This window comes from Mycetomoellerius zeteki, unplaced genomic scaffold, assembly GCF_001594055.1.
Source record: "Mycetomoellerius zeteki isolate Tzet28-1 unplaced genomic scaffold, Tzet1.0 scaffold52, whole genome shotgun sequence".
Taxonomy (NCBI): domain Eukaryota; kingdom Metazoa; phylum Arthropoda; class Insecta; order Hymenoptera; family Formicidae; genus Mycetomoellerius; species Mycetomoellerius zeteki.
In genome coordinates, this window is record NW_017257523.1 from 2,141,188 (window position 1) to 2,157,715 (window position 16,528).

A 16,528-nucleotide genomic window follows, 5' to 3' on the forward strand; every position below is an offset into this window, starting at 1 on the left:
TAAAATTCCATGAAGTATATCTCCAACATAGCCGATCAATATATAACAGATATATAACATAGATATACAAACTGTACATGATAATAAATTTCAATTATTTTATGCTCCATACATTATAATTATCACACGAATTATTTTTATATATTATAAATTATAAATAATAAATAAATACTCATATAATTCTCCGTTCATATATTAAGACACATATATGTGCAGTGTATAAGCGAGCTCGATCAGTTTAATCTTTTCTTGCCGGCTGTATTTCGCAGAACCTTTGGGACGTTGGAGGGACGGGGTTTATTTCCCAAGAGGAACGTGGGCTTTTTTTCGCAGTCCGACTGCCGCTATTACCCCGGCATAAGGGCGGAGACCTCTCTAGTGGCCAAAAATTTCAAGATCGCAAACTTTTATCGTAAACTTTGATGGGATTTCTATCGAGGCGACGCGAAACGTATTTCGCACAATCGTAAACCGCTTTCTTGTGTAACGCGTTTCGAAACTTTAAAAGGGATCTTGTTGCATACTTCCATGTCAAAAGCGTCTGCGACGCTTTATACATATTGATGGAGTATTATTAATACAACGAGAAATTCAATGAGAAAAGGAAACATAGTTTTTACTTTATACAGTTTCTTAGTATTTTCTGATTATAAACAATGAAAAAGATTTGAGTAACAATGAGATATCTTGGAATATAGATGGATTTTATCGCAGTCGTTTCGCGAATATCCTCAGCATTTCCGATATTCAATCTCACTGCAAAGAGAAATTTTGTCACTCGACAGGTGGAAACACTCTCAAAACCATTCTGAAGTGCGACGGAAAATGATACGCCTGGTCGTGCCTGTCGATGCCTCGTGAAAGAGAGTGAACGACACACCGCGATTCTTCTCACATCCTTTATCCCTATCGCACTTTGGGTGCCAAAGAGAAGCAGCTTTGCACGCCAACTAACAGCGTAGCTGCGTGCATGAACTGCTATTGAAGCACGAGAGAGATATAATGCTCGCCACTTAGGCGAAGTTGCCTTGCGGCCAGACAGTCGAAAGGGTGTCTGGTGTCTCGAGAGCTCTTCTCTCAGACGCATAGCATCGTGCAGATACACCCTCGCATCCTCGATTTACTAAAAAAGAAAAATCTCGCGGTTTTCCGTGCACTTATGCATATGCATGTGTAAGTGCATTGCGGTACTCGTCTATCGACGCACATCGCGATATTAGGGAATCTGTTGCAAATGAAACTCGGACAATAACGGCATTCCACACTGAACCAAAACTGTACGTAAATACAATAAAATATTCATTGAATTATGAAAAAATAATGAAAATTGGTCCAATGAATTCTCATCATGATTTAGATTATAAAACTATTACTAGAATTCATTGCAAAAATGAATATATAATTATATAAATGAATCCAGTTATTGTATCAATGAATTAACTACATTAAATCGGACATTAATTAACGATCATTCATTGGACCAAAAATGACTAAAATTTTTTTAGTGCATATACAAAGTTACGTTTAGAAATGCAAATGTAATTGTGTATTAACAAACACATGAGTTTATATCATATCTATAATATGTATATTATTATACTTACATATAAATAAATATACTTTTTAGTTTATGTCAGATGTAAAAACACGATCGATAGACTATCGTGAATCTCATACACATGATACATACGTACATAGTATAAGATATTTTATTGCAAAAACGGAAGCGAAACACGAAAACGAATACTTGTGACCGTGGCGGCACGTATTTCATAGTGTATCCGCTCGTAAAACCCTCGAAAACTAATTTGAAAAGTGTTCCGGCCTTTTTCAATACTCCAACTTTTATGCGCCTGGCTTAAATATGTAATAAAGGCACGTATATACTTTCACTTTAGCGACCCCGTAAATCCAACGATCGTTATGCACCACCCATCGCCGAAAGTACATTATCCTTAAATAGGAAGACGAGGGACTTCAATCCACTGTATCTTACCCGTCTCAAGATCACATCATTGATGGAACTACTATTAAGGGTACGCACTCGAGACGTCCAAGGTTGAAAAGCACCGGTGGATTACTTATGCGAAATACGCGAAGATTCTACGGACTGCGCTGATCCCTCTATTGAAGGACATCGGAATACAATCTCTTATACTCACTTTCTAAAAAGTAACCGAAGGCTTTCACTAAACTAACAAAGAAGAGAGAGAGATAGGAATAGTATCTTCTTGATCTCTTCAGCTGTCCCAACGATTCTAATCCTGAGATTATCTTAGAGGGGTGCAAAATGTTCTATCGGATTTGTAAATATTATACGTGCTAGGGGTGGAAATGAATGATATCCAACTTTTTGGAATGACGGAGGAAACGAAAATAGAAATTTTTTAGATAAGGCATCTCGCTAGCTTTATTTGAAAGTTCGTCAGTGTCATGCGTTTTCAACCTGTGATATGAGGGAAGGGACGATATGTGAAGGAAGGGAGAGAGCGAGGAGCAGGCTGGAAATAGCGACGGCAACAGGGAGAGTCCGGAATTTCGCAAAATTTAAGCCTGCCGACATCCATCACTGCGCGCGACAGTCCTCCCGTCGCTCCAACGTCAGCCCGCGTCGCTCTTTTTGGGTCTGCCAGAGCGCACGAGTCGGTACATGCATGCATACGTGAAGCCGCAATAGCTGTAACACGACGTAAAATCCGTCGCTCGTCGTATGGAAAATCGTGGCGCGAAGTGATGGCGACAATATCGTTCGATCTTAAGCGGTAAACAGCTAGCGACATGGATACGTTATTATCCTCAGTTCGTATTACATTCTGCATTTAAATTTTGCATTATTATCTTTCGGTCTCAATCGGTTTTTAAAATAGAATATACTACATACATATTATTCTTCTGTTAGATGTCAAAGGAGAAATGGTAACCCAATCTCTTGAGTAAAGTAACATTTTGTTAGGTTTAACTTCCATCTGTGATAAAATGTAAATCAATCCATTTCCGTTGTTAGTTTCAAAGTAAACATCGTCCACATTAATGTATGCATTTAGTAAGTAATAAACTAAATTTGAGTGAAATTTAATACATTTTCTTGAGTTAAATCATTTGATTCTATTGTTTTAGTCAAATTAAACATATCAGATATAGAAATTAATGATTAAAAATCGAGTATAATTTGACATTATGAATTTAACAGTGTTGTCTTCCATTTTTGTCTTCCACCATGGATTTTGGTAAATCAAGGAGCGTATCTTCATTGTTTTAATGAATGGAAAGACGATACGAGAGTACACAAAGCTTCGTTGGGAAAGAGATACACGCCACTCACCATAAAGCCTATTACGTTCCTTTACAAATATAGCTACTGCGGGCAGGTCGATTGCAACTGACAGTCAAATTACAAAAGCGCGTATTACATTTTACGCTGGCTTTCAACCTGATACGCACCGTCGGATTATACCGACGCAAATAATGGAAAATTGTAACATTCGTGGAAAAAATGTATTTTGCCGCATGCCAGAACCACACTAAAACTCGTCGCTAAAATGGAGTACTCGATGTACACTGTCTAAATATACATTTTTTTTACAAATTTTTCGTACGCATCTCGCTCATTATTAATCACTTCGATCATGTAGAAACGAGATTATTACACGAGATGTTACAAAATTTCTTGAAAATTTAAGTTCGACAATTTATTTTTTTTTTTTTAGCAGGAGAAACCATTTCATTGTAGATTTACAGATTCAGAAATCGTGTGATAAAGCGAGAGAGGGATAGTGAAACGGATAGCACGGTAGAAATAACGCGCGCGCGACATGCGTCGCGCATCAAACCCATTCGCTCCGTTGTTTCCGAAAACCTCCAAATAACCAAAACTTTGGACGTCAGGATCATGGCAACTAACCTCGCTAAATTCAAAATTTACTAGTATATATACTCCAATTCTGTAAATTTGCATTTCAATGGCCCACTTGCCAGTGAACGAGATTCCATTTACCACGTAAGAGAGAACAATATAATTTCACAGTATAATACGGCAATAATGAGCAGCATAATACAATAATGTATGGCAATCACTACTTAATTTAGCGTATATGACAATTACTACTTAATTATCGTTTAAGCATGAGTTTAAGTCGACATGCAATTTCACAATTCCGCGCCTCTATCATCACTCTAAGTTATTATTCTTTCGCACTACATCCAGTCTATATTACAGATTTTGCAAATAATTATCGCTCTGATCGTCCAACCGTCAATTACTGCGTAACAATTCAATATTATAATTATGTAATTCAATATTATAATCATAATCCACTTGTTCGTCGATTTTGGAGGCACCATGCTGAGCAGCTCATTCGACCAGAAATCCCGATGGCCGAGCTACCGGTGGATCTGTCGCACGATGGAAACAAGAGTCGCAGATACAAAAATAGTCCACTTTTATATTCTGGTGTAACATATAACGTCCGCGATTTCATATCGCAAGAAGACAACGAGTCACTGGATAAAAGTTATGGAGACGGTTCTTCGAATGAAATATGCTCTTTTAAATTGGATCAAGGAAAGATTGATGAGCTCGCGAACGATTACTCTGAAACGTGCGTATCTTCCAGCCGCGAAAACGCGATACAAAAGGAATCTTGCAAGGAAACGGTCAAAAATGATAGAACTCCCTCAAGGAACGAAGATGAATGCAAATCGAATCGTAAGAGAAAAACACGTCGCAAGATGCCCGATGGTGTGATCATTGATCTTAGCAATGATGTGTATGGCACTTCCCGCGGCGGCATAAAAATCAGCATTATTTCCACGCACAATTTAGTACCCGAAATGAAATTTGTCGCAGTACCAAAGTATGAATTTTTTTTGCAATCAACAAAAGTAGATATTTAAAGATTTTTTTAATTCTTTAAAAACATCATGTACGTAAATCTTTTTCAGGAAGCAATATTCAATGTGGAATCGCAGTTCGAGAAAAATGATGGAGAAAATGATCGACAATTCTATACTGACCGTGCTTTGTGCCAAAGACGGCAACAAAGTGAAGAAAACTCGGAGAATAACAAAACGCAAATGTAGAAATTATTCGAGAAAGTCAATGAATAACATATTACATAAAAATGCCAATACGACTGTCAATGCACCAAAAAAATTCAAAAATTCATTAGATAAACAACAAAAGTTACATGTGGAAAATAATATGCAGTCGCTTTGTACGCCTTATGAAATTTTTGATTTGATGCAATGCTGTCATCACGATAACACGATGGTTGATATTGATAACGTACGATATCCGATATTGAACACAGACGAAACATGTGTCGACACAGGGAAATGTACCACGAACTACTGCTGTTCAATTTTTAACGACACACATCAAGAATATCACATTTGTGATCGGAAGGATTATAATACAGATGGTTCTGATTTCAATGCCGAGATGCAAACTGATTGGATGGCCGAGTGCTTTTATCCTGAATATACCTGCACGAAGAGATGCCGATGTTTCTACGACTCAAACGAGTGCGATTCCAACATAAATATGCAACGCGACCGTTGTCTCCTGATGTCGCGAACGGCAAAACTGTTCGAAAATTCTGCTCTTCCGACGATTCGGATCGGATATCGCGCCTGAATTCACAACAGAAGCCGATGAATATTCTCCAGATGGAGTCGTACGGTGCACGAATTGCGATGGAGAGAAAGGGAGTTCGACGAGCACAATCCGGAAACTCGCCGAGCCTAGCGGAAGCGTTACCGATCTTCACGATTCACGTCCCGTGGATGCATCGCTATGTGAAATAAATACACGTCCTGGAAAGAGCGGATGGTGGACGACGACGATGGTGAAGAGAGACGGCGATCGGTCATATAAATCAGATTCGCTGAAAGCCGCCGACACGTGGGATACAGGCGCGTGGAGAGACAACTGTATCGGACGGCGTTGCCCAGACTGCGTTGTCGCGAAATCGTCGCGTTCAAACCAGCATCCCGGGAAAAAAGGCGGATCCGTCCGCGGAGTGGATTCGAAGTGGAAACGGGGTTCCATTGAAACTGACGTTCAACAATTGGATTACAAATGGAAGAGAAGAATCGCGACCGTAGATGCTGGTACACGCGCGAGGGTGGATTTCAAAGGAAAACGTGATTCCAGGTGAGAGTCGATTTGAATGAGATATGGCTGCATGATAAAGGAACCGCGCCGCTTTTCTTCTCTCTCTTTCTCTGTTTCTCTCACCGAGTTTCTCTTACCTAACGTCGACTATGTCCAACAGATATAAAAAAGAGCCTAGAAATGGTCGAAGCAACGTTAGTCCCCGCCTGATTTTGGCATTACAGCATACATCTATTTCCGATAAATAGAATTCTCTACTTTTCTCTCGTTCTGTACATTGCTTTCAAAATTGCTCTCATTTTTTGGAGTCCTTCTAACTATTTTTATTTTATATAACATTTATATATTCATTATACACTTTCATTATTATTTTTTTACATGAAATAATCAGAATTTAATGAAACTGTTTTTCTTTAATCTTATTCTTTTTATTAATTTTATTAATTTAATTTTTTTCTTAATTTTTGTTAATTTAAGCTTATTTTTTTTCCTGATCTGATTTGCTTCGCGAATCTGAAAACTCTCTGAAACCATTAAAATATTTTCAAAACTAATACAATAAAGATATTTATATATGAACTTCCTTTATTTAGTAAAATTTAAAAGAAAAATCGACTTTACTAATTAAAAAATCTGAGAAAAAAGTGCAACATAAATCTCTTAAATTCTATATGCAGCAAACTCAAATTACATAATTTAAAAAATGTATGCTAACGTTTTGCAAATAAAATAAAATGATAATATTAATGATTCCAAGAATAAATCTTTTATTATATATAATATATAATTTCAGTTTGTGCTACATATAGAGTTTAACATATTTATGTTGCATTTCTTTCTCAGATTCTTTAATTAATTCAAAATTGATTCTTCTTTTAAATTGAACTAATAAAAAGTACGTGTTAAAAGCTTGTTGTAACGAATGTTTCACAGGTCACAAACGAAGAGTGACAATATAAACGCAGACGGCAAACATCACGAGACGCGCGATTACTCTCTTTGGACGAGTTTACAGATGGGCAAAATTTGGTCGCAAGTGCACGACGCGTGCAAGAACGTCGTAAAGCTCGCTGCTACGAGCGTCGGCCGTGTTGTGAAGGATGCACCTAAATCGGAACGTTCACAGAAAAATCCCGTCGAAGTGGCTGACGCGACGCTCGTCGAGAGCACGTCCTCGTGCGCCGGCAAAATATGCGGTGAAACGTGTCGTAAAAATTTAATGCGCTCCAAGAGCGAGGAAAAAACGGAGGCGCGTCAAGAACGTACAATCGGGGACGTGGGAAAATATCACGGGGATACAGAAGTACCGATGCGGAAAAATTCGCGGACCATTGCACCTTCTCGCCGCGATGTGCAGAAGCACACGAATCAAAGCGCCAAAAAAGAGGAGGACGGAGAATCTTGTGTGAATTACAGCGGTACGATTAATAGTGATCAATCCTCTACGCATCTACCTGTTGCATTGACAGAGTCATCGAAATTTGTGACTTATATTCAAACAAATAACACGCAGTATATTTGAATCAACTTAGAAAATATATGTAACGTTTTTTTTTTTTTAAGAAAATATTTTTTTATATAAACGATAACGCAACAACGAACATTCGTTTTTTTTTATCTTTCACTGCTTTTCAATTTTGTCGGGTTTTCGATTTTTTTCTGTCGTCTCTTTGTACCTGCATCTCTCCGAATATGTGAACTATAAATATTGCGCTGTAACAAAAAATGTATTTTTTTTATTTCGGCTAAATGAAATCGAAAAATGATAGAAAAATTTTTTAATTTTAAATAAATACAAATTTCTGCAGATTTGCGTTACTATTGAACGCAAATTAAAATCTTTCATTATAATTCCAGGATAATCTTTTTCTTTGAAAATTTCCAAATTTATATACATTAAAGACAAAGGATGTTTATATTCAAATTTTACATTAGCCTTTACCCACACGAGAATTTGCATTTAAATACGAATGCTTGTACAATATTCAATATCATAAAATATTCTCTCGTTTCCCGCGTATATAAATTTCTCGCCTTTGATACGGAAATAATAATTGCTCTTCTAGAATATGAACATGGCAGGTATCGGGATATCGTAGAATTTCAACCACGGAATGAAACGTACAGCCATGATGAGGATATACATTCTCAATCCCGTTTGAATGAGTCTTTCATGTATCATGAAAAATTTACGTACCCAGGACTTCGCAATAGAGGTGGTAGCGATGATAACCGAAATTTTGCAAGGGGCACCGTAGACGATCGATCTATGCAACGTACTTCCGAAGAAATAAAATCTGTTAAATGTTATGAAAATTCTCAAACATGCATATGTAACAATAGGAGGTCTCAAGAGACGCACGTTTATTGTTACGAAGTATCTGTAACTACTGATAATCAAGCGATTCGCGCAGACATGCCGGTTACCTCGCAAAATAATTCGCTGCATCATGAGTCTCAATCGATGAACGTATCCTCTTCTAAAGATAACAAACGAGTAGAAACATCTGCGACGTCTGAACAAACACGATCTTATGAAGAAACATGCGAGGGAACATGCGAAGAAACGTGCGAGAGTATTGAGGGCTCGATCGCGGAAACCGAAAGGAGCTTCATATCGACGATCGCAGTTGCAGCAGTATCCTTGACGGAAGCGGATCTCACGGTTCACTCATTGCGGAACGACTTGGACGAACCGATAGCGTCGACTTCCAAATGGGAGACGTCACCTGTTTCACCGGCAATATCGCGAAGAAAACGTCCCGGTTTCAAATCGCCGTTCTGTGCGACGGCGATGAAATTCTTGAGAAGGCGATCGTCCGTCGATAATAAAACCATCGTGCCTGTGCTTAAACGGAGTAGAAGGGGCATCGGAAGAAAGGAGCTATCAAGTACGGCCACTACTACTTACGATAACAGAGTGAAGATTATGCAAATAGATCCGTCTACTATGCAAACCGATCGAGAAGGCAATAAGAGGCGAGCCTACGTAAACGTTCAAGTGCAAACACCTGACGCGATTGTTACGAGAATTTTATCGGAGTTCCTTCTCAGTGGCGAGAAGAAGAAGAAGGTGTTGATGACCATAATGCTACAATCGGAATCGGACGATAGAAAAGAAGCAGAAACGCAAACGTCATCAAGTAACATAACTTCCAGCGGGATCCACATGTTTAGTTATCCGGACAATCGTCCCCACGATGCGATTACAACCCCGTCGAAGACTGTACAATGTTTCGTATGCGATAAGCAAGAGTGTTACGAAATGAGACGGTCGGATAACTCGATTACTTTAGAAGAGGCGATAATCGCAGAATATCCGGAAACGTCCGAATTGAACGATTATTTGGCGAAACGAAAAGGAGACGTAACAATTCCTCCATGATTTACGCTCAGGAAATTCTCTCGATACAGCAATTTATATAAATATAAATGTATCTGTCATAATGTAAATAATAATTTTATTATTGCAGTAATATTGAAATTTGCGTTTGTCAAATTTTTGCGTAGATTAATCGAACCACTTCGAGATATCGAGAAAAATTCAGAGTTTCGATTAATTTAATTAAATCTTAGTAACCTCACATTTACACATGTACTGATTTATGTGTCTATTTTTGGCTATTGCATATCAAAAATGTACTCAACGTGTCCACATCCTGCCGAAATTTATATCCAAATTGAAATTTTAATTATGCATAGCGCAATGGAAACAAATAAGTTAATTATGAATCTCTTCTGAAAATTATAAAGTTTAAACGAAGTTGTGCATTGCAAAATAATTTTCTTATTCAACATGAGGCAAAATTACAATTTAGCCTATTCAATATTAGCATATTTAATTAATCATATTTAATCATATTAATGGGGTCGAACTATATTCTATAATATTATTATTCATATCAAACATATTGAGCACATCAAACATGGCACGTGAAAAAATCGGTGATTCTGACATAAATTGTCAGATTGAACAAACAGATTGTCTCGATACTCCAAATGCAACTAATGGAGATTCGTCAACACCAGAAAGTCACAAGTTCTTCCGTAGGATATTGAAGTATTTCACGCGGCCCACTGCACGAATAAAACAAAGCAAAAAAAAAAAATGTGATATAAAGAAGCGAAGTGTCAGTACGAGTAAATCTGAAGAAAAAATATCTGTATATACTTCATTATCATCGATCATAGACAATGTAATTAAACCCGATGCAGTTGTCGTTAAGCTGAAGCGAAAAATGGTCGATGCAATCACCTCCACTACACGAGCAAGTAATGTTCTTGATAAAGTAACACATGAAAATCTTTCAGACACCATAGAGCATTTTGTTCACGGCACATCTTATCGATATGCGGAATACGCAGCGAAAGACGTGGATAAAGTCGTTTCGGAACGTAGCTGCGGTCCGCAATGCATTGGCAGAGGGACTCAAAGTGTTACCGTGGATAGAGAATTCAGTTTGGAGACAAGCCCTGACACTTTCGCAGAAGCATGTGAAAAGAGGCGGCACGCGGATTTTATTCTCGAGGAAATTGCAAAAGTCTCTGACGCTTTAACGCAAAAAGCACGTCTCGCTTCTGCCAAAGAACAAGCGGCTTCAATCCTCGAATCCATATCTATGACGCCTACAAAATACGAGATGGAAGAGCAAACATTTGAGAGCACGAAACCATTAATATCTTCGATTACCAATGCGGAAGAAAAACCAATTGTTGTAGTAAAAGAAAGTCCAATTGTTATAGTGGAAGAAAAATCATCTGTTATACTAGAAAATAAATCATCTGTTGTAGTGCAAAAAAAACCATCTCTTGTAGTGGAAGAAAAACCATCTGTTGTAGTAGAAAAAAAACCATCTGTTGTCGTAGAAAAAAAACCATCTGTTGTAGAAAAAAAACCATCTCTTGTAGTGGAAGAAAAACCAACTGCTGTAGAAGTAGCTACAGCAGTTGCTTCAACGGCAACACAACCAGAGATACAACACAAGAAAATATTGGAATCTCCTCCAAACCATTTTAGACTGAATTCACAAGATTTTTCGGTAAACTTACAATTAAATAAATTAGATAAATCTCTGAACGCTTTGGATGTCCAAGTAAAACCACCGATAGAAGACCTAAGGAAGAGGTCTGAACTTACGCGTACAGTATCGGTCACGTTTCCGGAAAGAGATGATCTTCGAGATACCACAGCTCCTGTTGTTGCTAGAAAAAAGAAAGAAGAAAAGGAAGAATTATCGAAGAAAAGTTCTCTACGACGAATGTTAGACAAACATATTTTCACTGACAAGACATATGATGAAAATTGTGTGATGATAAATTGTATTCCGAAGCTAAAAAAGAAAAGGCCCAAATCTTTAGAGCAGTCAGGCGAATATCTAAATAATATTGACACTTTAAGACAAAAAGATACATTGACTCAGACTGATTCAAGAAAAAAAGTTGTAAAAAAAGTCGATTCCTCTATCAAACCTTTGAAGAAAAAAGAATTAGCCCAAAAAATAACCAAAGGTATTTCCAAAGAATCTGTGCCATATAAAAAATCAAAATATCGAGTCAAATATCGCATTGATACGGAGAAAAAAGAAAAAAAGCCGCAGTTGAAAAAAGTACCCAAAGATGAAATCTTGAAACACGAGTATGTCGTTAGGATGCCTGAAGTGACAAGAACTTCTAAAATTTTTCAATATTCCGTAAGACCAACAATGAAAATGTATCAAAATTGTCGTAGAACGCCGTCAGGATATATAGAACCAACAAGATATTGCAAGGATTTATCGAGCATCTGTCTTAGAAGACCCAAATATTACGATGTTTGGACTACTCCATGCCTTACCTCTGAAGATCTAACCTCTGTAAACTACGTTCTCCCGCAAAATTCATGCGCAATCAAACATCATGCCAGCTGTCATTCACTAATTGACAGCTCCAGATGTAACATTGAAAATTCGTTATGCACCAATACGTATTGCAAGAACGACGCGAAATATTGTTATCCGCATCTAAATAATATTGACAACGTTCAAATGAGATATTATCATTGCAATGACATTTGTCCAGTATTGAACAATAATCAACAGTGTGGGATGGATCGATCATATTACTGGACAAAGGGGAATTTATATTTCGCGCACTCATGGACATCGGAGCATTTGTTGTGATATAATTGATATTGACAATGGCAACATACGATATTTAACGTCACCGAGTAATTCGAATTCAATCATATCGGAAATATATATAAAATTAACGTGTCGCTTTTTATTGCTTATGTATAATTTTTTTATGAGATTTACGATACAGAGTGGGATGGTGAGGACCGAGCAAATTAAAATAGATAAATATACGACGTAATCTGTACTGCGGCCAGTGACGTGCGTCAATTCTAATTATATTTCACACTACATACTAATTTTAGTTATTAACCCGTATGTGCGAGTAGTCATAAAGTTTTGCGTCCTGTCCAACGCGTATGCATATTAATAATTAAAATTAATAACGCGCCAAATATAGTTGCGATATACGTATGACAGTCGACGCACTGAGGCCAGACGACAAGAGAACGTATCATATGATATTATATTAATGCGAACAGAGTGATTATATGTTTGCATAGCAGTTTATATTACTCATTATGACGACCAGTTTACGATTATTCACCAATAATAACAAACAGTTCGAACCTGCATTTCGAAAAACGACAAAAATCAAAAAAATATTTCTGCATTACAAAAACACGCTTATTACGGAAAAATTGCCAGTCACAAGAGGACCGAGATCGTTTGAGCGTTTTTTTGTGCTTGAGAAGCTCCTTAGCTGTTTAGGAAATATCCACGGACAGGAAGAAACCACCGCAGACGCGAGAGACCGTTACCGTCTTCGCAAGAAACGCCAAACAGTGTCGAAAAGAGCTTGCGGGCAACCGAAGAACTTTGCATCAACGGGTCCCGGCGGGGACGTTGTCGTATCCTTAAGCGGCCTTCGCGGTTGGCGATTGCGGCGGAAGGAATTTCGCAGAAGTTCGTTGTGAAGTTCCTTGGAAGTCCACCTGCCGAATGCAACGACCGAAAACCTAGTCTGGAAAGCGAAAGCATATATATCTCGTTACCTATTCACGCGCGGTCCGGAAGGTACGTACTAATTTGTTCGTTTTTTCAATAAAAATTAATTTTATGATGAAAAGTAGTGGAAAATAAATAACTGAGAAATTTTTAATTAGATTGCAAATAAAAAATAGTCAAGATAATAAAATAAGGGTGACAATCGAAAGGGTGACAACTTTATTTATTTTCAAATAAATTAATAAAAAGGGGAGGAAATAAAGAATAATAAATTATTATATACGTTTCGACTTCCACCCTGTCTTCCACACTGTCTTCTTCAACATATCAACAATTTCAGCATGGGAAGTAGAGAAATGATTATGAAAAAATTAATAATTAGAATTGAGAGTACAAAGCATAATATAGTGATACATAAAATAATAAATCATCTATTTAAGAATAAATAAAGTTGTCACTTTTGCAACCTTATTTTATTCATCTTGACAATTTTTTATTCTTATTTACATTTGCATTTATCAAACTTGATTTTTTGTTGTTTTCAATTAGAAGTTTATTGTTCAAGAATTACAGCGACAGACTGATGTCTGATTGTATTTTATAATTGTAATGTCTAATTATTCATTTATTCCGATAGATTTGCCATACGGTCAACTATTCTAAGTGTGTAGCGTATGAGAAAACGATTTGAAAGGATCTCGCATCTTAACCAGTCAAGCTCGAAGTACGTCAAGACGAAAACTTCGTCGAGGTTCATGGCGATCTATTGAGCAAACTCTCTGATGACCAATATAAGAGAAGAGTCAAAACCACTCAATGAACAAGTTCTAGAACCATAAGGGTAGTGTTATGACATGCTTGTCGTTGTCATAAGCGTTACGGTCACAAACAGGTAGCTTTATGCAGTGGCAAGACTTAACGTCAACCTAGTGGATACATTAGACAGGTGGCGTCGGAAGATTTACTGTTCAACTTCGACATCATACAGTACGAAACTTCCGCCCGCGAGGCGAAGGAAGTACGATATCCTTCGACAGAACGACGCGCCACGCCACCTTTCACGCTAAGTACTGCATTCGAGAACGCTGATGTCGACGACGACAGTGGAGGTTGCCGGAACGGAGTTGCTCTACAGACGACGATAATGACAAGGCAGAGGGCGAGGGACTGGCAGGGTTGCAACCACGTTGAATCGCACGAAGTAACAGCGAGGAAACTTCGTAACGTCAGACTTCGCGACGACCATGAAGGCACACTTCCCCGATAGGAGATCCCGCTGTAGAAGAGTCGAGGAGGGTGCGAAGGGTCTCATAATGCTCCTCGACGTCTCTATCCGTCGCCTTATCACGCTAAGTTGATTAAACACAGGCGACAACACGCGTCTCCTTCCGCCCGCAACCCCCGTTGTTGTCGTGCCTGTGTACCATGTCCCGTCGTCCAGCTTGCAACCCGGCCGTGGCATCCACCTCTGGTCTGACCCACCTCCGTGCAATCTGCCGCCGTGTAATCCGCCGGCGTGTAAACCACCCTCGTGTAAACTGTCCCCGTGTAAATCACTGCCGTGTCCAACGGCCTGTCCGCTGCCGCCGTTGTACGACACGTCTCCGTGTTCAACGTCTTTAGACCGTCCAATTTCAACCAAGAACCAGCCCCATGTTCCAGGCAACTCCGTGTTCGATAGTCTCATGCTATTCGCGTGAAACACGCGCGACTCGCGATGAAAGACGAGACTACGCCAATGACGATGAAAGGGCTGCTTGTTAATTTGGTTAAATGTAGATTGTTGCTGCAAAGAGATCTTCCTTGCAAGTGAGTTATATGATTTAACAATCTCATTCTAACAATATACAATGCCTTACAACTGTTTACAGCATAGTTACGATATAGCTTTGTTTCGATTTTGATTAAACGTTTATAGTAGATAATGTTACATTTGAAATTATATTTCTTTGTTCTCAGTCGCATTAATTTCAATATTTTAATTGTGCTATTTTATGCTAAATTTTATTGAGTAATTATCTCTCTCGGATATTGTCCCAGAATAAATTTCTCTGTTTATCTATTTATCTCTTTACGCAATATGCGCGTGCAAAAATGTTAGTATCACGTAATATACGCTTAAATTTTGCTAATAGTACATTGAATGTAAATGCTTGACCTGCAAAAGTCTTGAGGATGTCGCGGTCAATTGTGTGGAAAGACCGATATATAGTTGCGCAAGTTTCGGTAGCGGAACGAGCTGCTTGCTGAGAAACATCGGTTTGAGATGCTGCGGCGTTGGAAATTCGAGCTGCGGAGGATGTTACTAATGATTCATCGCTTTAAAGATTCCACGCTCGTTGCACATTCAAGAAATTAATAAATAAAACAGTTTCCCTGATGCAATTAAGTGAATTTATCGCTTCTAGAAACGCACAATTTACTTGATTAAACAGGATGCTTAATTTTTGCTTGTTTGCTATAAACATAAATCGTCGATGGTTTCTTAATTCTTCGCCAAGTGGGACTTTGAAAACACAATTGATATTTTGATTATAAATTCTGGTAGGTAAATTCAAATCTGTAGAAAATAATTCAAATATACAGAAAGAACCTTGCTTAAGTATCTAAAAATTTGACTAGATACAGATTTGAATATATATTATATATTATTTAGTTATTAGACTGTCAAAACTTTTTGCAACATTACTTATCATGCTTGAATTTTTTATGTAATTACTTTGATGATACGACAAAATTATTTTCAAGTCTACACATTATTTAAATTTTTAGATACTTTAACAATATTTTTTTCCGTGTTTCACGATCCAATTTTTATGATAGATAAAAACTTGTTACTAAACTCTGGTGAAAATTTTTCTCAGAATTTTTCGTATAACTTTTCAGAATTTCTATATAATTTTTTATAACTTTTTCACATTTTTTGTACGAATTGGAACACTTCTTAGAAAATCTACATCTTCTCTCAGAATTTTTCATACATGTGAATTCTGAAATATTCTGAGATTTCTCATTCCATAATTTTTAAAAATATTTTTAAATTTTTTAGATTTTATAACATTTCATCAGAAATTATACTTACAAAAAAATTTTAGAAATCTTACGATATTTTATAATTAACTTATATGGAAAATTCCGAGTATTTCTGAGTATTTCTGAAAAATGTTCTAATTCGTATAAAAATTATGAGAAAAATTTTCATCAGGGAAGCTTTCACAAATATACAAGAATTTTTTCAAATTTTTATACAGTCCAAAGTAATATTAAAATCTGCACTGAAGTCCAGCTGTGTCGCTAACGGAAGATGCAAAATTCCACTTGGTCGACGGAGGGTTAAAGTTAATGACAATTACCA

At 37.4% G+C, this 16,528-nt stretch overlaps 1 protein-coding gene and 1 pseudogene across 1 annotated transcript; both read left to right on the top strand.

Moving 5' to 3' along the window:
- The first annotated feature begins 5,612 nt into the window (after nucleotides 1-5,612).
- Nucleotides 5,613-9,912, top strand: LOC108727728 (uncharacterized). The gene is made up of 3 exons (XM_018455948.1): nucleotides 5,613-6,154; nucleotides 7,049-7,533; nucleotides 8,182-9,912. The coding sequence occupies exons 1-3, from the start codon at nucleotides 5,844-5,846 to the stop codon at nucleotides 9,498-9,500; spliced, it is 2,115 nt and encodes a 704-aa protein (XP_018311450.1). The 5' UTR covers nucleotides 5,613-5,843; the 3' UTR covers nucleotides 9,501-9,912.
- A 2,140-nt stretch (nucleotides 9,913-12,052) lies between these two features.
- LOC108727730 (uncharacterized) lies at nucleotides 12,053-13,921 on the top strand (annotated as a pseudogene).
- The last annotated feature ends 2,607 nt before the right edge of the window (nucleotides 13,922-16,528 follow it).

What these genes read in the sequence shown, in the direction of transcription:
- LOC108727728 (XM_018455948.1), top strand. Translation starts at nt 5,844, where the DNA reads ATGGTGAAGAGAGACGGCGATCGGTCATATAAATCAGATTCGCTGAAA. An exon ending in AAAGGAAAACGTGATTCCAG is followed by an intron (nt 6,155 to 7,048) that starts GTGAGAGTCGAT and finishes AATGTTTCACAG; the next exon opens with GTCACAAACGAAGAGTGACA. An exon ending in ATCTTGTGTGAATTACAGCG is followed by an intron (nt 7,534 to 8,181) that starts GTACGATTAATA and finishes TTGCTCTTCTAG; the next exon opens with AATATGAACATGGCAGGTAT.